The sequence below is a fragment of the Nothobranchius furzeri genome, chromosome 2 (genome assembly GCF_043380555.1).
Source record: "Nothobranchius furzeri strain GRZ-AD chromosome 2, NfurGRZ-RIMD1, whole genome shotgun sequence".
NCBI lineage: Eukaryota > Metazoa > Chordata > Actinopteri > Cyprinodontiformes > Nothobranchiidae > Nothobranchius > Nothobranchius furzeri.
Window position 1 is genome coordinate 46,946,387 of NC_091742.1, and position 23,975 is coordinate 46,970,361.

The window sequence follows — 23,975 nt, forward strand, 5'->3', positions numbered from 1 at the left end:
GGAAAAACCTGAAGTTTATAACAGCAAAGGCGTGCCCTGCACAATCAGACTAATTCAACAGTGCAAATTGCACAGAGGTCTACCTGAAAGCACCTACTCTTTTTCACTGTTGTAGGTATTGGTTCATCTGTGGTTTGCGTTGCTATCAAACGCTGTTTCACATGGAGGGAAATATTGTAGTGTTTGGCATGTGACTGCTGTGGTGTCTGGGAATCTTCAGAAAAGTCGTTGTGTCAATGCCATATGAGGTGAAACCCTGGGAATGAATGTATGAGAAATGTAATTTTATACCATTTGATTTAGTGTTTGAAAAGTAAGGTAATTGTTGTTTTGGTGTTGTTGTGTATGATTATTGCCATCCCAACAGGCACGCGTTTCCTTATTGAACTAGATGATTAGCTCAGCAGAAAAAAAACATGTTTTGCGTTCTGCTGTTTCCCCGTCAACTGGTCCAAAAAGAATTGCTACATTTTATCCGTACAAAACAACAAGACATGCATGCTGTCTGCAACTAGGACATTGTTGGGAAGACATTGGACCTTTGTGATATGGTTCCTCTGTGATTTTGGATTATTCTGGTGCAGAAGCTTTATCCAGTTGGGATCGGGGGAATTTTGGAGGCTGAGTCAATGCATTGACCTTTTCTTCATGGTCCTCTGGATGAAGCTGAGCTATTAGTGCTGTGTGACAGAGAACATTGTCTTAATGTAGCATGAGCATGCAGCCCTTCTGTTTCAGTTGCAACAAACTTTAGGGAGATGAATCAGACCTTTTAGCAGAAAACTGCATTTTAAATAGATATTTTTTATGAATGTCAGGTTTTTTTCTACTGATCTAAGATTCTAATCGCTATAAATGTAATGACTGGACCTGAAGACCCGTAAGGACCCCGAGGCACAGTAAGGCTCTTTAAAAGTCTTTATTAGCAAAAAGCTAAGACATGGCATTACCCGTGGAGGGCAAGGCTGGAGACAGAATCAGTGAACAGGCGTGGGTCAGAACCAGGAAGATCTGTAAGAGGTCCGTGGAGCAGGCGAGAGACGTGGCAGAGGACAGGTGTGGGTGGTGAATGCAGGTAGGGTTCCAGCTGAAGGTCAGACGTGAACCAGCGGAGGAGGAGGAGGAGGAGGAGGAGGAGGAGGAGGAGGGACACAAGGTCAATGAGGAAGGCTGGAAGATCTACAAGCAAGAGCATTCAATAATTTGGCAATGGTTGGACAGCAGGCTGGATCTCATATAGCAGGAGAGGCAGGTGTGTGGCATGAGCTTGATGAGGGGACCAGGTGTGATGAATGAATGCTGCAGGGCATGGCAGGATCACAATAAAGCGTAAGGTAACCAGTTTTTTTTCTTTAGCACGATTATCTTATATTCCCACTTCCATTTCATTTATTCATCGTCTATATCAGTCCTTAAGGCTGAAAGGGTTTTGTTTACAGGTGACCTAAACTAGCGCTGACGTTTGAAGTTACAACTGATTGTAGCTCTGTACTAACTGCTGGGCAAGTATTCTGCAACAGCAAGGCCAACGTTACACTACACACAAACACAAAGACTAAGCTTGGTCTGGTAAAAGCTACGATCTTCATCTATCTTCATCCACAATGATGCCAACACTGCCTTCCTGTTGGGAACCGACACCGATGGAGCTAATAATGGCAGCAACTACTCATCTATGAGAATCTCTTCAAGCTATCGTGTTACACCCACTGGAATTCCCTCTCAATTATAAAGGACTGTATTATCATCTTAATATGCATATTATACGTTTATACAAACTAAGAATTCACCTTGTGCAAGCACAGCAAGCCAGTCCTGTATGTCTCCCACTGCTACAGAACACAGTTGTAGTCGATGCTTTGATGTTGTGGGACTCTTTTGCAATTTTCTGCACAAAACAACTTTTCCATTTATATCATTATATTCTCATCAAAGCACATTTGCTTGCCACTGTCTGGAGCTGAAACACGTCCTCAGCAGCCACATGTGGCAAACAACAACACAGTAAAAGACAACATACACACTTAAAGAGAGAAATACTAAAAGTAGAGTTTATGTTTTCATGCTTTGCTGCTTGAAGTGTCTGCATTCTGTTTTTCTTCTCAGTGTGTAGCTGTGATTTGGCACGATCAGGCTTCTTCCAGAAGAAGGGCGAGTACATTTGCACGGTGGACTATCAGCGTTTGTACGGCACACGCTGTGACCGCTGTGACAGCTTCATCACGGGAGAGGTGGTTTCCGCTCTGAGACGCACGTACCACCCAAAGTGCTTTGTCTGCAGCATCTGCAGGTATCCACTCACTCTCACACAGCGCTCACAAGCACCATCTTCTATTTGCTCTGAAACAATGTTGAATGCACGCCCCAAAATGTACATTTTACTGAAGTTTGTTACTAAGGCTGTGTCAGGAAATGTAAATGTTTTGGGTCAGATAAATTTTCCTTGGTGTCACCTTATCTTTCGTTAGATGTTGACTGATTCCTGAATAGACAGAAGAAAATCATTCTCAGTGTGTCTTAGGTGTGTTCTTGCTGTGTCGTGGTTCTAATTCCATGCTTTCGTTCTTTTTAAACACAGAAACAGTTTTGTTTACCTGTTTTGTAGCTACGGTTTTGCCGACGGCATTTTATTATTGGTCAAATATTATCAATTTTTCACAGAATCAATGTATTAGGCAATGGGATCAGATGCTCGGCCAAATTAAAGGCAATAAAAGACAAGGTACGGAGGTATATTTGGTGCAATAACATTTGTGTTTTTGTCACTGGTAACTTGAAGTCACAGAGAAAAAAAACAATCCTATCTTTCACATGTACAAAACAACAGCTTCACCCATTCAGAATATTTGGTACGAGTACACAAAGTGTATTCGTTGAGTCCCACATCAAAAAAATCTTAGTTACAGTTTTGCCCCAGTTGATCCAAAAAAAAAATGGTGCAAAACACATCCACACACTTGTGTATGAAATAAATAACTTGTGCCTTTTTTACTGTCACTCACACACACAACTACTGTCGCTTTCTTTATTTTGAGTAAATAGTGAAATATTAAAGGTAGCAGCTCTTTGACAGCATCTGCACAAGAATGTCTTCAGATTCAGATTTCAGATTTATTGGCCAAGTAAAATTACATTTACAAGGAATTTAGCTTCGGTAGATGTTCACTCTCTAAAACATACAGCATCTACAATAAATGAGAATAAAAATACATAAAAAAAACATAAGAACATGTATACCCACACACAAATATACATACGTATATGCATACACATACACACACATATACATACGTATATGCATACACATACACACACATATACATATGTATACACACACACACACACTCATATCCATAAGCATACTAAGTATAAAAAAAAGAGAAGTGATGAGGTCACATATTGCACATAACTACTGGTCTAAATGTTTCTAGTTCCTGGATTGTTTTTACAGCCAGCTGCAGAAGAGTTGACGAGTCTGACTTGTTCTTGTGTCTACGTGATGGAAGGACAGTGCTGGGTGGGTGGTGTCTGTCATGATGCTGAAAGCTCCACTCCTGGGGTTGAGAGACCATCTGGTGGTCCTCTGCTGTCCAGAACCGTCTGAGTAGAACAGGATAAAGACAGAAAACATCAAACAGGTTGACTAAGTGACCCAGTGCCTCAAAACAATTGCGGCAGGATTTAATAACATGTCTCTCACCTGGCCAGGGAACGCCTTGGGATTCGCCCGGAGGAGCTGGCCCAAGTGGCTGGGGAGAGGGAAGTCTGGGCCTCTCGGCTTTTTAGGCTACTGCCCCCGCGACCCGACTCCGGATAAGCGGATGAAGATGGATGGATGGATGGATGGATGGATGGATGGATGGATGGATGGATGGATGGATGGATGGATGGATGGATGGATGGATGGATGGATGGATGGATCAATAACATGCCACTTAAATCCTGTACAGAATGTAAAAATTTCTATTAAAGATTAGAAAGTAACATTTTTAATCTAAAGGTTTTAGTTACATAAAGTAGAATATAATGTAAGCTAGGGATGAGCGAGTACACAACAATCTGTATCTGTTTAACCATCTATTATCTGTGTCTGTACTCGGAGTGAGCGGGACATAAACCGGAATTAGGGGTGGTTTACCCGGAAGTGGGTGGAGCTTAAATTATTTTAAGTCTGAAATTGATATTGATTGATTAAATGTTGTTTTATATGTTGTTTATTTGAAAACTATTTACAGAGCAGCCTCAGAATTGAGATTAAATCATTTTGATCACAATAGTAAAGGAACTGTCACAGAACAAGTTGTTCAATAAACTCAGAACATGAATATTTAAGTGCATGAATGAATACATCTGAACTCATGCAGTAGGAAATATGAACTACTAGAGCCAGACACAACATTTTTATTCATTTATTCTTTTTTTATTTTATGATCAAACTTGTTTTATTCTCACACTAAGTTAAACAAAACAAGGTGTGTGTGTGCGTGCGTGCGTGCATATGTGTGTGTGTGTGTGTCAGGGGCACAACTACCTACTTTAGGAGGGGTATGCAGACACATCCAGCTGCTGTTATTTATTTGTTGTTGGTGCTTATATAGAAACTAAATATGTCTGCAAGGCTTTAGGCCCAGGACTGTTTTATACCTCAGACCAAGCCCCCACAATGCGGGTGAAAAATTGAAGCAAACCCGGAAGTGAAATAAATTGCAGTTCCACCCTCATCCACAGAGCTAGCTCCGTGGAAAGGCCTCAGTAGAGCCTCGGTCTGGCCTGGAAACTGCTCCGGGATTTTCAGTCTCTCAACTTAGATCATTAGTTGTAGCGTTTGTGTATTCTTTTTTGGATATTTTTGTGCAATTGTTGGACAAAATGACTTGCTGTGGCATTAATTGCACTAATAGAGCGTCCAAGGAGTGTCCATTTTTTTCGGTAAGTAAAATTATATTTATGTACTTTAGGTCACTGCCGAGCTGAGCTTAGATTTTAACATGTACTGTTTAACCATGAAATTTAAATGTAATAGGGTAAAACCCAGTGCATTTAACATAATGCTGCACTTTAGAAAATGTGTTGAAATATAACATGTTGGTGGAGCTGGGTTCCGACTATCGACTTTTGGAGCTCTGGGATGGAAACCTTTCCACCCGGTTCTCCCCAGCGGCAGCTCCGCGCATCTCAGATCGCAGCGGCGCTTGTCTCCTGCGCAGCTGCCGGCTTGTGGAGACCTCTGTGTTCCACCCGGTTTTACCCAGCGGTCAGCCCGGCGTATCTCTGACTCAGAAGCTCTGGTGTTGTGCACAGTTAACTCCAGTTGTAGCTAGGTTGCTACCTCCGTTAGCTTAGCTCCCACCTCCGCGTGAGCTTTGGGTTAGCTTCAGGTGAGCTTGCAGCTAGTTCGACCGGGTGTTGTCAGTTGATCCCAGCCTTACAGCCCCACCCTCAGCACCACCTCTCTTCTCTTTTGTGGAATTGTCTGGGCCTGATGGAACCTGTGACACGGTCAAAATGGCGGTGGTGGCCACCTCCCATTTTACTTAAAAAATGTGTTATTGGAGACTATGGAAACCCATTGTCCAATATTTATATGTCGATCCTCAGACCGACCCCCTTTAGATCCAACCCCGTTATTAATAATATCATGTATTGCAGAATATTTTGCAATGTTCACAGATGTCCAAACCTTAGAAATGAAATAAAATCAATATTAAAATTAAAAAACATTAACATTATTTTTGATTAATGATTAGTTATCTGTGAACGCTTTTTAGTTTTGATATAGTCCAGCTTAAGCAGACATCTGCTTACTTCACACAGAGCTGAGCTGTGGGAGAAAATATTCAGGCTTATATTCTATCATCTTTGGGTTTAAAACATTCACTTAATTATAAATAACAGGTCACTAGAGTCTGGGCACAGAAAGTGTCTCTAGGAACTAAAGCTCGTCGGCAGCAGCTCACCTGTTCCTTCCACACTGACAGGAGAAATCCTCTCATCAGCAGCAGGTGATCAACAGAGACGTGACTGAACACCGGCCCGAAAAATAACTAAAAGACACCGACCAGCCCGGCCCACTGGGAGTTTCCCCAGCCGGGTCCTGGTTCCGCCTGCCATCCCCGTTAGACAACAGCTGCTCATCGAGTTAACTCACACAAGAGCTTGGCTCCGTTAGCGTCCAAGACATGCGGCCGCAGGTCAGATAAAACAACAACAAAGTCGATCATCGAGCTGCGGCCTAAGGTATCCTGGTGCCAAGGGCACATATGGACACCTTTATGTCTGAACATGGTGTTCATTATGGATGATCCATGACTGGCACAGAAGTCCAATAACAAAACACCACTCGAATTCAGATCGGGGGGCCGTTCCTCCAAACCACACCTCTCCAGGTCTCACTGTCGTTGCCCACGTGAGCGTTAAAGTCCCCCAGCAGAACGAGGGAGTCACCAGAAGGAGCGCTCTCCAGCACCCCCTCCAAGGTCTCCAAATAGGGTGGGTAGACTGAACTGTAGCTTGGTGCATAAGTACAGACCACAGTGAGAACCCGACCCCCCACACGTAGGCGGAGGGAGGCTACCCTCTCATTCACCGGGGCAAACCCCAACGTACAGGCACCAAGATGGGGGGCAACTAGTATGCCCACCCTTGCTTGACACCTCTGTAGGGGCAACTCCAGAGTGGTAGAAAGCCCAACCCCTCTCAAGGAAACTGGTTGCAGAGCCAGAGCCATGCGTTGAGGTGAGTCCGACTTGTCAAAACCTCTCAACCTGACACACCAACTCAGGCTCCTCCCCCACCAGAGAGGTGACATTCCATGTGCCAAGAGCCAGCTTTTGCAGCTTTAATAACATACTTGAATCTTCTTCAGAGTCAGATAGCCTGTGCAGACCTGTCTCTGCACATACGACCAGCAGAGCTGCACAGATTAATATACTGCAATAATTTCCTACTTCTGGGTTGGCCGTATTTTTAGAAAAAATCACTTGCCGCCATGAATCGATGCAGGGGCTCATTTATGATTATTTATAACATTTCCCATCATATTCTATCTTTCGCTGCTGTGTGTAATTAAACTGATGTGGGCTAGATGATTTGCCACAGCACAGTAAGCACTAAATGTATTTCTCATAAAGACTCCAACATAATTTCTCATTTTCCATACGCTGCAGTCTGCTTGCACTGTTTTTGCCTTAAATGAAATAGCAAAGAAGGTAGCTTAAGATATGTTTCATCTGTGCAATCACGTTATTCTTCATTGTGTGTTTACCCTTCAGATGTATCTGCGAGCGAAGCGTTTGTCCTGTGCACACCACTTGACTGCTTCGTCTGTACTGTTCAGTGTTAGGATAAAGCACAGCTGGCTCACATGATGCTAGCAGGAGTGTAGAACAGATTGAGGCTTTCTTCTCTTCTGCCATGACTCTGTGTTTTTCTTGTAGTTCTGTCGGAAATGTCGCTGCACAGGTCAGAAGCAGAAGCAAGAAACATATGAGGTTTAAAGATGAATGCCAGCCAAGCTCTGCGTGCTCCTTGATCCTGACAGTTTTTTATGTTTCCCCATAAGAAAGACACATTTCAGTTTAGCAGAAGAAGGCCACGTCTCTGGCCTTTATTCATGTTCAGGGTAATCCCATCTTTTTTTAAATGTATTTATTTTTTGCTTAATTCTTCCTTCTCAATTTGCAGATAAACAAACTCACATATTTAGGTTATGTGTACCTACCCACCTCACCCTCACCTATTTTTAAGAGTTGTAGGTTTTCCATGAGGAGACCTTTAGGTTTGCAGCCGAGCGCTTGCTGAAGAATTGTTAAACGTTGGCAGATGTGGTTAAAAGAAACGGGAAAAATACAAAGTGACGTGGACTGACCGGAGACCGTGACACATGGTGTTGTTGAGACAACAGGAGGAGACCGCTAAAACGTGCTGGGATCCTTTTTTCTCCTGTCTGTCACTTCGTTCCCCGTTTTCACTCCTACCTGCTTCCCCTCTCATCCTCAGTTATCCTTTTACCTCAACAGTCCCCCTTTAGTCCTTCTCCTCCTCTCACTGTGAGACTCACTAAGTCATTCAGCTCTAATAAAAGATCATTTTCCAGAGTTAGTTATTTTCTCCAAGTGATCGAAGCCAAGGGCTGCCATATAAACCAGAAATAGTACTTTTGTGGTTAAAAAAGAGGGAGGGGGGCATTAAATATGTAAGTATAGTAAATTTTTAAAGCAGTGAGAAAGGCTGACATGGCAGGAGAGTCTTTTGGGAGTGAGAGGTGAAGGCAAGGTCAAAAACACTTTTCTGCACCAGTAAAGCTGTTTCGGAGCCTGAGTCGTACGCTGTGACTCGTGTGGCCAGACTCTTAGACGTGGAAAATATCTAGCCCACCGTGCTTGGAAACCTACCAGGACCCAGACCTCAAAACGAATGTACGTGTACGGAAATCAGCAGCTATGTTAAGCGGCTCGCTGTGGTTAATCTGTACTTTTAGAAGCAAATGAGATGCCTAACGTTACCAGGAATGCATGCCGCCTGCTGCTTTTGCTGCCAAAACACAACATCTGATTATATTGAGAAATGACGGAGTTATATCTGTTTTTCCATCTTCATATGTGATCTTGCAGGATCTCGTACAACTTGTTAGCACTTACAGTTTATGTTCTCAATGTGGTGTCAAAAGTGGTAGCAAAGTGGTCTCCTTCTCTGATATTATCGAGCAGAGAAACTCGCATCGGTGGTGTTCTGTTGCTAAATGTGCGAGTGCAAAATGAACGGACGACCCAGGGTAGTGTATAAGTGCGGTGGTTCGACGAGACCGACAACTGAATGGTCCAATAGTTAGTGTCGGACCGATCCGTGTTATTGGCTGAGTATTGTATTTGTGGGAGGAGGGATCTGGACTTGAAAATGGCGGGGAGAGGAGCGTTGTAGCAACAACCTCATCCAGCTGAATGCATAGTGTTGGAAAAATTTGCACAGCTGAAGGAAAGCAGCTGAGACAGAAAAATGCATGAATGAAGTCAAGTAAAAACATTGGGGGTGTTTTCTTTGAGGAAAACGAAATCCAAAACGTGGATTTTACATGCTACCCTGTATAGAGCTCCGGGAGTTGACATCGCTTCTCCCAGCATGCAACAGTTCAAATTGAAACGGTGCCATATTGTCATGCAGAAGCCCGCAGCTGGGCTATTTGTTATTGTCAGAAAACTCAATCAAATGGGAAATATGGTAGATTCCTGTTGTGCCCCAGGATGCAGAACAGACGCGAACGCCGCAAACGTTGGATCATCGTAATAAAACGCGCTAGTGACCGGGCGAAAATGAAGCTGTGGGATCCCGAGAGTAAAGGTTTTCACTTATGCAGCGACCACTTCATATCAGGTACTTAAACCAATGTTTCCTCAACTGTGTATGGTGTTTATTTTAAATGCTTTTATTACAATTCTTAGTGGGCTTCCTAAACTTATTTTGGCGTGGCTTTTTCTGTCTTATTACTCATAGCAACAAGTAAACATCACGTAAAACATTTCCTCGTGATTTCTGCGTGCTGCTGTTTACGTGTTTTATGATCACAGCAATTAACCGGCTAAGCTGTATTTAATTTTTAAGCAATGGTTGATCAATTGTCAGATCACACATAAAAGCACTTTGGATTGCTATTTTCTGTCTCACCGAGACAGATCTCAGAAAGATCCTGAGACGCTCCTGCCTGACATATTTATTTTATTCACGGAAAACAATCAAACTAGTGATTTCTCTTGGTGTTCAGTTTATACATTCAAACAGCACAGCACTCTATTTAAACTACTTACATGTAAATCTATGTTATTTGTCCATCCATCCATCCATTTTCATCCGCTTATCCAGAGTCGGGTTATGGGGGCAGTAGCGTCGAGAAGCCCAGACTTCCCTCTCCCCAGCCACTTGGGCCAGCTCCTCCGGGGGAATCCCAAGGGGTTCCCCAGCCAGGTCCGGTAAGAAGTCCGCTCCGACAGCTTCTGGCGTTTTTAGAAAGTATCCAAGGGGCACGGTAAGGGTCGGAGATGTTTAATCTATTTAATTTCTGACTATATAAAACAATTTCTTCGGTTTTAAAGTGTGAAGTAAACTCCGACGGAGTAAAATCCAAGCGGATCGCGTTCATTTTGTTTACCTTTGTTGCCTGCCAACATGGCGTCTACTCTCTGAGAGTCGCGTGACGTCCGGAGCTCTATTGGACCTTTCTGAGTGCTGTTCCATTCAAATCTGTCTGGTGTGTGTAGTAATAAATGAGTCTTACTTTACAACAGATGGTTAACCTGGGGACCAGAGCAAATGGTTAATGCTCTTAGTGTTTGTCCAAAGTATTTATTTGAATCATTTCTGTTCTGGGATATTTCTCGTCCATTGCTGCATAAAAGTTGTCATTTTGAAGAAGCAAATCAGTTTTTTTACCATCTAAACTTACCACATGCACAGATGATCTCCTTGACAGGTTTCTCTCAGTGAGCACATGGGTGTGCTCTGACTGGGAGCTCTTCTGGAGACTCCAGCCTCCCTTTGAGTCTCGGCTTCATCTGCGGGCGTCGGTGGGGACGTAAAAGGATTACTGTCGTCTGTGTCTTTTAAACAGCCTTCCCTAAGCCTTTTAGCTCCCCATTCATTCTATCATCCTCTCCAGTCATAAAGAAATCCATTTGTCTCCTGAGGGGAGGACGTTTAAGTAGTGCATGATGCAGATCTGGTTTTATAGATGTGCTGCTGTCATGTTCTCAGCCTGTGACTGTTTGTACTGAAGCTGTAGCTTCCTTTGAATTAAGACCCAGCTGAGCTCTCCTGTGGAAAACCACCATCAGTAGGAAGTAGAGCTGGGTGGTGTGGCCTGAAACTAATACAGTACTGCGTCGAACAGAAGAGCATCGTAGCACTGATTGTTTTATGATGGGATCAATAATAATAATAATTGATGATAAAATAATTGATTACTTAAAAATTGAGCTCATGAACGTATTTGCCATTTTCATGGTAGTGTTTCCTTCTAGGGTTCTACAACCCCCCAAGGCATGTCCAGTTATCCACCCACGTACACACACATTCACACGCTGGTAGTGATGAGCTACACTGGAGCCACAGCTGCCCTGAAGCGCACTGACGTTATCAAGGCTGCTGGACGCTGGCGCCACCGGTCCCTCCGACCCTCACCAGCAGGCGACGGCGTTTCCGGTATCGGAACTGGGATGGCCCGGTCCGTTCAGCCGCTGCGTTTCCGTAGAGATTCAGCTCTTTCAGGACTTTGCACAGACGTCGGCATATTGTGACTGCTTCGACAGAGAGTGATGTCACTGATCAGCGCCAAACATTAAACATTTTACTCTGTTGAAATACGGCAAATGAGTTCATCTGGAGGAGGAAGAGTTGCTGGTGGAAGGAAATAAAGGAAAGTCCTGAAGGACTGGTTTTGTACCGAGACACAGTGGCTCAGAGGAGCGAGCCATCATTTCTCCTGTTCACTTTACAACCTCAGAACTCTTAGAGTGGAAACATGACTAATGCTCGACAACGCAAACATATTCAGTTTATTACTGTGAAGGCAATTGTGAAAGTGCCCCCCAAGATGCTTGTCTGCAGTGACATGTTATATGTTCACCCTACGTTCCCATGACAACCTCGTCATGCACACTCATGACATTAGCATGTCTCTCTCTCCGTTATGCTGCGATGGCGATAGGAAACCACCACGACCTTTTTGTGAACGTTTTGTACTTGCTCAGAATCATCATGGGCCTAATAGCAGGCCCCCCCGCTGGCCCGGGTAACTCCAAGATGCTGTAAAAACTACGTTCTGTTCTGAATAACTGGTGAGCTGCAGCTGCAGCTATGTTTGAAATAACCAAGGCAGTGCACTGTTTACACCTACGGTAGCTTGTGCAAGCCATGCGGCTGAGATCAGTATGCACTCCGTGCAGTCTCCCTAACAACTTCCGTCAGAGAGAGTTGTGCCTCTTGCCCGTTATCACCTGTAGATTCACAGAAAGGCCAGGTGCTCCTGTCCCAACCAACCTCCTATTAACCCGTCATCACCACTGTTTGCAAATGTATTTTCAGCTTCACAGAGGATGTCAGACTGCATTCAGCTTGTGTCGGGGGGGGGATTATGGCTTGCCTGTTTCCCCTTAATGCTTCTGTCATCCCTCGTGTGTTTCCTGTAGACCTCTTTGTGAACACAGAACATTTTATGCTCTTTATAATCTTCTATGATGAAAAGATTTCTAACCTTCACTCTATTTTTTCTTCTTAGTAAACCCTTTCCAATCGGAGACAGGGTGACATTCAGCGGAAAGGACTGCGTGTGCCAGCAGTGCTCCCACACCCTTGTCAAGCCAAATGAACCCATCAAAATCCACGGGCCGAGCCGTAAGTCCAGCGTCCGCCGCTCTGCCCTGCTCCGTCTCTTCTGTGTAGGCCACCATGCGCTGCAGTGCATCAGATCTAATGCAATGTGTCCACAAGGCCTGTTCAGCTGGTTATTATGCAGCAAACACAGACACAAGGCATTTAGCATCAGCACCAAACAAACAGAAATTTAACAAATCCTTTGTAGGTGTTTAACTACAGCAATAAAGAGCTGAGGCTGTCTCATTTTTCTCGGCATAAAGCAAGAAAATATGACAAATTGTGATGATGCAAGTGAGCGACGGGGGCTGATAGTCATTATTTTTCTTTTTATTGAGCGTGTCAGACAGACAGCAGGCTGCATCCCGCTGCCTGTGCAGTTAGAGCAGATGGTGAAGTAGCAGTGAATAACTGTGTATCTCAGACTGCTCCATTTAGGAGAATAAACGGCTGCCCAGGTACGTGTTCATCACTCAGAGTTATGAGGAAATGCTGTGTGAGACGGGACACCGGGTGTTAAGTATAATACAGCCACCGTGGTAGACACAGCAGCAAACAGTGTGTGTGTGTGTGTGTGTGTGTGTGTGTGTGTGTGTGTGGTGGGGGAGTACTCTGATCCCTGTTAATTTTGACCGCTATAGGTGACGGGAAAATGACTCAAACCACCAAGGGTTGCATCGCTTACATTCCTTTTGTTTGTGTGGATGGTTCTGTCTGGATTGATGAGCTAAAGGCTAGTTTGAGCATGACAGTGAATTACTAAGAGTTTTAATCACTAAATGTCATGGTAGCACATTCAAATATCAGTTTTGCATCACATCATTAGTCTGGCAAAAATTGGATGAAATGCTATTTTTTTAAATTGAAAATTGTTTAACAATAGAATAGAAAATCCTTTTATTGTCCATCAGAGGGGAAATTGTGGTGTCATGGCAGCAATTACATTCATTACAAGAGCAAACAGGATAGTAAAAACAAAGGGTAGACACCAAGAAAACACCTTCACATCACCTTCCTCCACTTATCCTGGATCCGGGTTCTGGGGGCAGGATCCCAATTAGGGCCTCCCAATCAATCAAGCAATCAATCAATCAATCAATCCAATCAATCAATCAATCAATCAATCATCAATCAGTCAATCAATCAATCAATCAATTCTTTATTAATCCCAGAGGGAAATTAGTTTCAGTACACACAATTCAGAGATCAGACATACATACATAGACACATGACAAGAATTGGCGACTATGGTCATTCGCAACCCGAGTTCCGCTACCTTCATAGAGATAAGAGGGTTACATGAGGATTGGTTCAGGTGGAGGGAAAAAAGGCACTTCAGAGATACCCTCCCACCAGGATGGCAGCTTTGCTCTGCAAAAAAAAAAAAAAACACCTCAACAGATATGCAACAGACTTCAGACAACACAACATAACATGAGACTCCAATAGGAAGGCGGGGGTGGGGGGGTGGGGGGGCTGGGATCCTGTTTCCCCCAGCGAGAGCAGCCATCTACGGCGCTCATCTGCTGTACAGTCACAGGTGGGAGGGAGATCTTGGGAGAAGTGAAGAGCACATTGACTCCAGCAGGCTGATGACCTCGCCAGGCTGAAGTCCACCAATCCGAAGGCGGGGGGTGGGGGTGGGGTGGGTGGGGGGGTTTCGGGTTTCACTGCATCTGTCTGCATTCCTTCGTGGGGGTTTGTTGCCGCTCGAGGCTACCAGGGCGTCAGATTCAGATAACAAGAATTTGTTTGGGTCAGGCTGAGATAATTTTCCTCTCTGCCTTCAGTCTTCAAACTGATCATTTCCAGTCCTTCAGTGATGCCAGTTTTGGGTTTTAAGCTTGTCCATACCGTCTGGTGACCCTCTCCGAGATGACATCCATTTTGCGCACTAATACCGGTATCGCAGCTAGAACATTGTCCAGCTTACGGTTCACCTCGAGTAACATCCCAGTCTGAGAAGTCTACACATGGACGGTGCTTTCCGCGGGTGCGGGTCACCCTCCAATCGCTCCCGTCTTCCCAAATTTCCAGAAAACCAGATATCCTCCCACTCCAATCAGGAGAAATCCAGTGATCATCAGGCCAAACATCCACACATCTTCGATGTCCTCAATGGACAGCTGGGAGAGGCATATGATCTTCCACTCCTTACAGGAATCCAAAATTCATCCCACTGGGTGCGTCCCCTGTGGACGTGTGGGAGCCCCCTGCTCCGTTCTCATTGTTGAAAAAATCTTATCAATCACATTGAATGACTAGTTTATCAAATCCATGGTTAGTAAAAAATAAGAGTTTTTCAGAAGAAATGCAGAGAAGCGCTCTGTGGGCAGACAGGACAAAGAGCCTTGGGAAAAAAAAGATAAGGGAGTGAAAAAGGGAAGCGTCTGTACTCCTCGAGTGCCAGGAAGAAAAATAATAATAATAATAAAAATAAAAAGGCAGGCAATCCTCTCTCCGGCCACGTCCACCAGCTCCTCAGCTGGGACACCCAGGTGTTCCCTGGCCAACCTAGAGATGTATTTCCTCCATGCTGTCCTGGGTTCACCCGGGGTCTCCTGCCAGCAGGACATGCCCAAAACAACTGCCGAGGGAGAAGTCCAGGAGGCCATCCAAGCACATCCTGACCAGATGCCCGAACCACCTAAACTGGCTCCTTTGGATGTGGAGGAGCAGCGGCTCCACTCTGAGTCCCTCCCGGATGTCTGAGTTCCTAACCCTATCCCTAAGGCTGAGTCCAGCCACCCTGTGAAGGAAACTCATTGTGGCCGCTTGTATCCGTGATCTCGTGACCATAGGTGAGGATTGGATCGTAAATTGATCAGTAAATTGAGAGCCTTGCTTTCATTTGCTCAATGTCAAGTCGAGGCTAGGCGCCTTCACATTGAGAAACACCCCTAATATCTGTCTCATAGCCATAGATAAGCTGCTACCCCAACAAACCATGCCATCAAAGATGGCTGATGCCATCCCTGGATGTTCAATGGTACCACACAGGAGGCCTTCCACAGTTGTGGTACTTCCCCAGCTTTAGGCTCGTGTTAAACATGCAGACAGTTGGTCTGCACAGCAGCCCAGGAGCCTGGAGCTGATGCCGCCTGGTCTTGCAGCTTTACACTCCTTGATTTCTGTAGTTTGTTCTTCACCTGGAGCCTGAATTTATCGACCCTTCGTAGAAACCTATATTCCCTCCTACAAATGAAATTTAGAATGTTCTTAGGAACTGTCAAAATCAGATTTATGAAACACGCGGTGGCCTCTCGTATGCATGTTCCTCCACAATCATCTGACGATAAACCCCTCCTGTGCGTGCCCAGGTGCTCGTGCCTGTTCGTAGACATTTACACACGGAAACGCCCTGAATTCACCACGTTTGGTCACGCTACGCCCTCAGCATGTGAAGGAATTCCCTGCGTTCTTCGGTGAGCGGAGGAGGTTCTGGGGGCTTTGTGTAGTTGTAGAAAAAAATTTAAGAACTGGTATCGGATTTGTGAGGTTAATCTGTCGCTCCACAAAGGGTCTCAAATCAAAGCATAGCTCCAGACGGATCTCCTGTCAGTGCTCTCGGAAACGCGTTTACTCCAGAGAGCACGCTCTGACAAATCCTTCATAATAACAGTAATAATAATTACCACTGCATGCTGTTCCTACGCATGGTCTGAAGTTTTCTTATATCTAGGAACATTCCCATGCACGAGTACAAAATGATGATTACCACACAATGAGTGAAGTAGTTCCTACGCACGATACACGCACAGATCTGTACGTAAGTACGGTTGGTACATGAGGCTCCTGGACTGTGGTGATGGACAGGGTGTGCATCGGGGAGGGGGACGGGTGATGAATGGAGATCTCTGGTGTAGAGGGATAGGGTGATGGCTGATAGAGTGATAGAGATGGAAGAGAAGAAAGTGAGAGTTAAAAGGGGATCAAATAAAGCTTAGAAAAAGGAGTTTGCATGAACTTCTCAGGTGAATGAATGAATGAATAAATGCTCTTTTTGTCACTGTACAAAATATATGGTGAGATTAAAAAGAGCAACTTGGTTTCTGATGCAAGATGCATACATTAGATAAAGAGAAGGATAAAGAAAAATAAAACAAGTAAAAGGACAAAAGACGATGTTTACATCTTTATTTTCCTACTATATCACATACAGGGTGGCGGTGTCACAATCAAACAGGTTATTGCACATATTTAGCTTTAAGACATTGTTAACCCATTTTGGTCTGGACCACATCGAGACTAGCTGTTAGCTTGTCAGTCCTGTTGAAACAAACCTTGGTCTCTTCTATCTGCTGCATCTTCAACAGCAAGGCAACGAATGACCTTATTGAGGAAACACTCGATATTTGCTTTTGGGTTTGAAATAAGTTTGTTTCAAATCTCTGGAAGCTAAATGTCCCTCATCCTGGTGCTGCTTACAGTCGTGTGTGAAAATGCCAACGATATAACAGATGCAGCACGGTGATTGACAGGTGAAGCAAGGCTTCTCTGCACTGCTCTGATCTGTAGTTCAGCTGAGGTTCGTCCTTGTTTTTCACTGACTCGAGCCATTTAGGTGATATAAAATGACAGCTGCCTCTTATATAATGTGTTATTTTAATAGAACTGTTTGCTTTGACGCTCAAATGATCGAACAGTTATGCACTTTCATTTTCCTCAAAGTATCTGAACAGTAAAAAAGTAAATCAAAAATCCACTGATGCATTTTTTTGCATCAGATTTAATTCCCCTACTCAGTTAGACTTTTTAATGTAGGCACATTTTTCGCACCGAGCACCTCCAAATGACAGTAAAGATTTATTTGGCATGGCAGAAACCTAATTCAATAAACCGCAGTTTTGCTGAAAAACACGGTTTCTCTTGGCTGACATAGCAGTGTGGGGTGGTCTCTGGTGACCTGAGCACTTCTCTTACAGGCAGTGGAGCCGGACAGAAAAGGTCAAGCTAAGCCAAACATCCTCCAAATAGAAACTAATGTAGTGCTGCCCTTGTTTCAGTGGTTTGACTCTGCAGCAATGCAGCATTTGCTTTACCCAGTTAAGGATGGTCACACCTGCTGGGGGGGGTCCTAAGGGAAATAGCACAAGTAATATGTTTGCATACTTTGCACAGGGACAATATGCATCGTCTTCCTCTCTGTTTCATGCTCTTGCAGACTGCGCTGGATGTAGAGCGGAGATCAAGCAGGGACAGTCTCTCCTGGCACTGGAGAGACAGTGGCATGTCAGCTGCTTCAGGTGTCAGACCTGCAGCATGGTCCTCACAGGAGAGTACATCAGCAAGTGAGTGTGATGAGTTACAAACGTGAAGGAAACACACGCTTTTTAATTTATGCCCTGCTTTTATTTGAGTTGGAGAAAACAATATCTTTAGTGTTGACCAGAAGTCTTGAGAATGACACAAATGTTTTATGAGGTAGTTTTGCATAGAACTTAACAGGGGTGTAGCTAGAAGCAGAGGTTTAGGGGTGCTGAGCACCCAGAGAGCTGCCCAAACGGGTAAGATTAGTTTCAGTTTTGTACATTTTGACACAACTGCATTGCCACATTTGTAAAATAAGAGCAAGATGCAAATTAAAGAAATAGCTGGATACCAGCCCTCAGCGAAGGGAACTGGGGATACTGTTCTAGGTGTTCTAGTTTTTGAGCTAAACCAGTTCCTATGAAGCCCAGATGCAAAAAAAATGAGCCTAAATAAATATAAATCACAAACTATGTGTTAAGGCTTGTCAGACCTCGACTCTGGGAAAAGTGGAAAAGGATCAAACCACTTTTTTGGGGGGGGTGGGGGGGGTGGAGGGGGGGGGGGCAGGTTTGCTGCATCTTTGTTGTTGAAATTTAACATTTCAACCAAGCACCATGTGGTTTCTACAATATCTAAAAGCATCTTTAAAGGGACATTATGGAAGTTTGACAGCCAAAACATGTATAGAAATAATAAATGTCTTCTTCATACATTCTCCTGCAATGCCCTGGTCCTGTAGAATGAGCCCTGGCATTTTTACTGCGATTGCCTGTTTTTCTGTAAAATCACAGAAAAAGAGAGATGCTCGGATCGAGCAGGCTGCTTCATGCACGTTCACACTCAGGCATAGCCCGTAGCATTTGCTATCCGTAGCTTTAGCAGCAGAGAGAGAGGCAGTGCCAACTCAGCGACTTTGTCGCTGTTCCTAACGCCTAGTGACAAAGCTAGCTACATTTCTGAGGACCCTTAGCTACTTTCTTCTAGATATTTCCTGCAAATTAGCAACAAAATAGCCATTTTCGCTCCGAACCGCTCTTTGAACGTTGTTTCAGCTGTCATCAAGGATATAAATGTTACAGATAGGAAAGACATTACCAACACTGTAGCTCACCAAGTTAGACGTCGGACTCTCGTGCAGAAGACCCAGGTTCGATTCTGGATGTGAACATAGTTGTTTTAGAGTTTCTTTTTTACATTAATGGTATAACTTTTTACAGTAAGATGCCCAAATTTTTATTTGAGACTCTCCGAACGGCATTGAATTCACAGATAAAAAAGATGTGGGTTCAACTCTCATTTTGGAACAATGTTTCAAGCAAGGGAAGGGAATGATCTGTGAAGCTGACGGACTGACCCATCTTGAACCTTTGTTGGCTGTGCTGAAGAGAAAGGTACAGAACCAAATTATTTTATTAATTAGCTGCGCGTTCTCCTGTCCTCTGTCCTCCAGGCCACACACACACACACACACACACACACACACGGGACTGTCTCAGCTGAGTGAAAAGATGTGCAGCAAGCATTTCATTTGTGGACGGAAATGACAGGAAACATGGGTTTAGAGGTGGCGCGCGCATGAAGAGGTGGAGGAGAATGAGAGACAAATTTGTCTGTGTTAAAAGTCTCTTATATACAAAAAAAAAACACAATATAAACACACGATCTTGGACCGATACACGACAGGATACCACAGAACAGCGCTACGCCCTCTGTTGTCCTGCCGGGCAATTGCTTTGCAACACTCTCCAGGAGACGGAGAAGCATGAGGGCAAAACGCTTCCGTCAATCCGTGCCTGTCTGTCCCTTGCGGAGCTGACGGAGAAGCATAAACCAGGCTTTAGCCTGGAGAGAGTGTCTACCTCTCCTGTTTTTCTGCTGGAGCAGATAACAATCACAAATAAAATGACCTCTTTTGTGACAATGAATACAATCTGGAAGGTCACTATGGTCAGACGGCTTAGGAGAGGGTCTCACTATTCGGACAGAGTCAGGTTTCGACTCTCTGGGCCAATGAGTCAAAGCGAACTCATCAGCTAACAAGGCATCCGAAGAAAGAGAACCAACCTTCTGTTCATTTAAATACAAAGCTAGCCTCTCAGGCACATGTCTCTTAAATTCTTCAATTAAAATTAAATTAAAATTAAAATTAGTTCCTTCAAGTCAGCCAAGGAGTTAACTCCAGAAGCTGAACACCATTTATCAAACAGCACAGACATAGAGTGAGCGTACTCCACATAACTCTGGTGAGGCCTAGGTTTTTCTAACCGAAAACGCTGACAGTATGCCTCGGGAACGAGTTCATACGCGTTTAAAACAGCATTCTTCACACACTCATAACTAGCGCTGTCCGTTAGAGACAGAGCAGAAATAACCTGGAGGGCCTTACCTGAGAATCTGCACTGCAAGAGTAACGACCAAACCTCACGAGGCCACTGCAGAGTCACCGCAGTCCGCTCGAAAGCAAGGAAAAACTCATCCACTTCAGTTTCTCTAAACGGTGGAAGGAGGGAGATACACTTGCTGATGTCAAACGCAGGCGGTAACGATGTGGGACCCGGAGGAGATGGCGAGGCGTCTCTGTGCACGGCACAGGGAGGCGAAGACGAGGGCGAGGGACGGTCGGCAGCCGTCTGGTTCGAGGAAGCGGCAGCGTCCAGAGACCTCATCTGAAGTTCTGTTTCTCGGAGGCGAACCTCAGTGGCCATGCGCTTCAGTTCAATCTCGTGTCGGAGAGTTATTTCGAGAGTCTTTTCCTCAGCCTGTATCTTAAGGCGAGCGAGGCGTAGCTGAAGTCGAGCTCCTCTTAGCGGGGAGCGAGGAGGGCTAGCTCCAGGCGAAGCGGAGGTGGGCGGAGATCCTTCAGCAGATTCTTTTCCCGGAAAGGTGGCGGGGGTCTCCTTCATTGAGTCCGGCCGTTCCCCTTCATCCGAGAGAGGCGCTGACACACCAGGAGGGGATGGCGAAGGTAGAGTCCCCTGAGTCTCAAGGTAATCCACCACCAGCTGTCGAAGTGCATCTTTGGTTAGCTGCTTTGCGACAAGCAAACTGAAGTGGGCGGCAACCTGCTGCAGATCAGCTTTGCGGCAACTCTCCAGGAGCCGCCACAAACGCAGGCCATACTCAGTCTCTAAGGGACACAAAAACAAAGTTAATATTTTTATACACACTTAACTCATTCACTGCCAGCCGTTTCCTGAACGCTAACGGCCTTCGCTGCCAGCGTTTCTCACCGTTTTTACTGTTTTTTTAAGAGTCACAGAATGTTGCGCGCTAGGATGAAGTTGACGCCAAAACAAAGCGGAGACTTACCTCTTACATCAGGAAGAATCCGTGTGTTTCCAGCGGTATCCGTTCTTTCATAATCCGTTGTTGAATTGTGATCGGCAGAAGCTTTTCCGGTTCGCGCCTCACTTTTTTTTTTACAGGAACGGCCCAAAACGATCTCCTAATACATGGATGGTCTGCTTCCTGGTCATGTGACGTGTGACGTATGCGGATGAAGATCGGCTTCAGGGCTGAGATGTTTGTTCTCTCAGCGCAGGGGCTCGTTCTGATGCTCAAACAGTAAAAAAATGCAAATGACGACTTTAGTCGTCATTGGCAGTGAATGAGTTAAAAACGGGATTAAAATACCGCTGGGCACCGGGAGACTGGCGAGGCAGAAGCCACTGAGGCCATCTTGTGGCCGGAAACATGTAACAATTATTCAGCTGCAGGCTACCATTAGTCAGCATTGGGCTCGGAGGTTAATGAAAGCATGTTGAAGTTCAGAGGTCCTGGACAAAGATGAACCAACAGCACAAATATTTACTCTTTGAATAAACTTCATTTCATTGTCAACGAAAGCATTTGAAAACTAATTAGAAATGCTTATAATTCTACTTCAGACACATCTGACGCCACTTACTCTGTGAAAACCAACTCTTGTGTTGTTCTGAAGCCCTCTGTCTCAGATGTGCATCACAGCTGTTATTTCCCTGTTGCAGGGACGGAGTGCCATACTGTGAAGCGGATTACCATGCCCAGTTTGGGGTGAAATGTGAGACCTGCAGCAGATACATAAGCGGACAGGTCCTGGAGGTGAGATGTCAGAGAGATGTAATGAAGGCAGAGAATTAGCTGCACACAAGAAAGCAATCCGCATAATCAGAAACCAGCTTTTCATCCTCGACTCCGACTAAACCCAGCCGAGCTTTAGGGAGAGGGCGACTTAAGATGTGAGTGTTGATAAATAGTTTGTTTGACTTTGTTAAACCAAACCAGATTCAGCTGGTGCTGATGCTGGTCCTGCTCTGACATCAGAGCCCATCAACCCGATTTTTAGAGTTCCTTCTTGAAGTTGTGTAGATGACAACGTTTACTGGGGAAGAGAAATGCTTTGCCGAGTTATGTTAGAAAATAAAGCTTTCCATAGACCACAGGGGAAAGCTGTTGGAGGAGAGACATCGTGCTGCGAATTCTACAGGGATTAATAAGAAAGAACCCCCCCCCCATTTGTGGTTTTACACTAAAGAAGTGAGCGGAGACGAAGATGGGTGTGACTAATGAAGGTAGTAGAGGGTAAAATACAACAAAAGTTATTAAGTGTAGATGCTAATTAAACTTTCTGGAGGATGTCTCGTGTCCGTGGTTGCTGGACACACACACACACACACACACACCTTGGTTGTCCCTGTGGTCCTCTGCTTGTCAGAGTAGTTGGTGTAAAGTGCTTTGTTCCTGACCGTCAGCCTCTCTGGGCTATTTATAGACACGGGGATATGTCAGCCTTTTTGCACAACTTTCTATTTCTTCTCTGTCTCTTCTCTTTGAATGTGTGTGTGTGTGTGTGTGTGTGTGTGTGTGTGTGTGTGTGTGTGTGTGTGTGTGTGTGTTCACAGACATACTGCCGTTTCCTCCTCTTGTGTTCTGATGGCGTACTGATGCAGTGGTTAGAGATGCAGCACATGGCTGGTTTGCCTCATAACAAATGCTGACTACATCTGTCAAAACCGACTTACACTCTCCGTGCAGGCACGTGCACAAGTGCCACAGCTAATCAGCACAGCAGACAAACATGGCTACAGCACGGTTTTACACTGAGAGCTGTACGTTAGGGCCATTGTAGCTTTGCTGAAGTCAAAACATACACTTGGTGCTCTGAATGATTTTGCAAGGTCTTGTAATACATTGTGGGATTGTGCTTTATTATTTGCTAACAGTAAATTAGCTCAGGTTACAAAACGGCATAAAAGATGGTCGCTGCTGATGAATTTTGGGGGGAAACATCACAACTATGTAACACAAAACAGAGTAAAGCTGCCAAGAAATACATTTGTATGTATAAATATCACTAGATAACACGCCACAGGCTTCACTGAATTTAAGAGACATATTTGTAAAAAGCATTATACATCACCCGTGTGTGTTTCCCTCATTCTGCCATCTTCATAGTGAGTTTGGCCTTTGGGAGGAAAGCTTTGATCGTAGATGCTTCTCTTCTGTTTTTCCGCTCAGATTAACCCGAGCAGCTCCTGTAGCTGCACAAGCCAGGGCTTAAGATGCATCTCATATGTAGCTCACTGGCGATGTCTGCCGATCACATAAAAACCAGGAAAATCACTGCAGCGTGAAATTACATAAAGTACGCTTACACGTGCCCGCTCGCTTGATGGAGTTCAGGTCTGCATGCCAGCGATGTTTCTATTAATAGATTCTCTAATGATGTGTCAGAGGCAGAGGTGAGGTGGCCACACCTCCGCCATCAAGCGTTGCAGGGATGTGTGAGAAAAATCTGCTCCATGAACTCAGTCTGTGCGCTCGAGGTTGCAGCATGTGCTCCATCTGTACCCTACATGTGTGTGCTCGAATGTGTTACCTCAAGGTGCCCTCGGTGCCTCTCCTTATGTAATGTGCTTCTGTGTGTTTCTGCATGAACCACACAGACAAACGCTGGTTTTTCCAATGACCTAACATTCTGAGGTCAGTAGTGATCAGCTGATGCACAGAAGAAAAACATACAGAGACACCGGCTCGAGTCCACGAGGCTCTTTGTTGTGATAATTTATGTTCAGTCACACGCCTCCTTTTTTTCAGGCAGGAGGGAAACACTACCATCCATCCTGTGCCCGATGCTCCCGCTGTAACACCACGTTCAAGGAGGGAGAAGAAATGTACCTGACAGGTAAAACGGCACACCTGTCACACAAACCGATGCAGGTGAAATGCGCCGATGCCCGTCTTTACATCGTGATTCCTTCCCTCATCAGGATGCGAGGTGTGGCACCCTTTATGCAAGCAGGCGGCGAGAGCAGAGCGGAGACTCAGAGTGAGTTCTGAATAAAGATGGAGGAAAAATGGCCTGAGTGTGTCGTTTGCTTACT

General features: G+C 44.8%; 1 protein-coding gene across 7 annotated transcripts in view; it reads left to right on the forward strand.

Moving 5' to 3' along the window:
- The window catches only part of ablim3 (actin binding LIM protein family, member 3), a 98,199-nt gene that overhangs the window by 52,342 nt on the left and 21,882 nt on the right, over positions 1-23,975 (forward strand). For all 7 annotated transcript variants that reach the window (XR_011516999.1, XR_011517000.1, XR_011517001.1 and 4 more), the window contains exons 3-8: positions 2,107-2,290; positions 12,266-12,381; positions 17,525-17,651; positions 21,600-21,693; positions 23,689-23,776; positions 23,862-23,920. Coding sequence is in view for 1 of the 7 variants with exons in the window: in XM_070546028.1 (XP_070402129.1) it covers positions 2,107-2,290; positions 12,266-12,381; positions 17,525-17,651; positions 21,600-21,693; positions 23,689-23,776; positions 23,862-23,920 (668 nt within the window). In the remaining 6 variants the exon portion in view is untranslated. The remainder of the gene's footprint in view (positions 1-2,106; positions 2,291-12,265; positions 12,382-17,524; positions 17,652-21,599; positions 21,694-23,688; positions 23,777-23,861; positions 23,921-23,975) is intronic.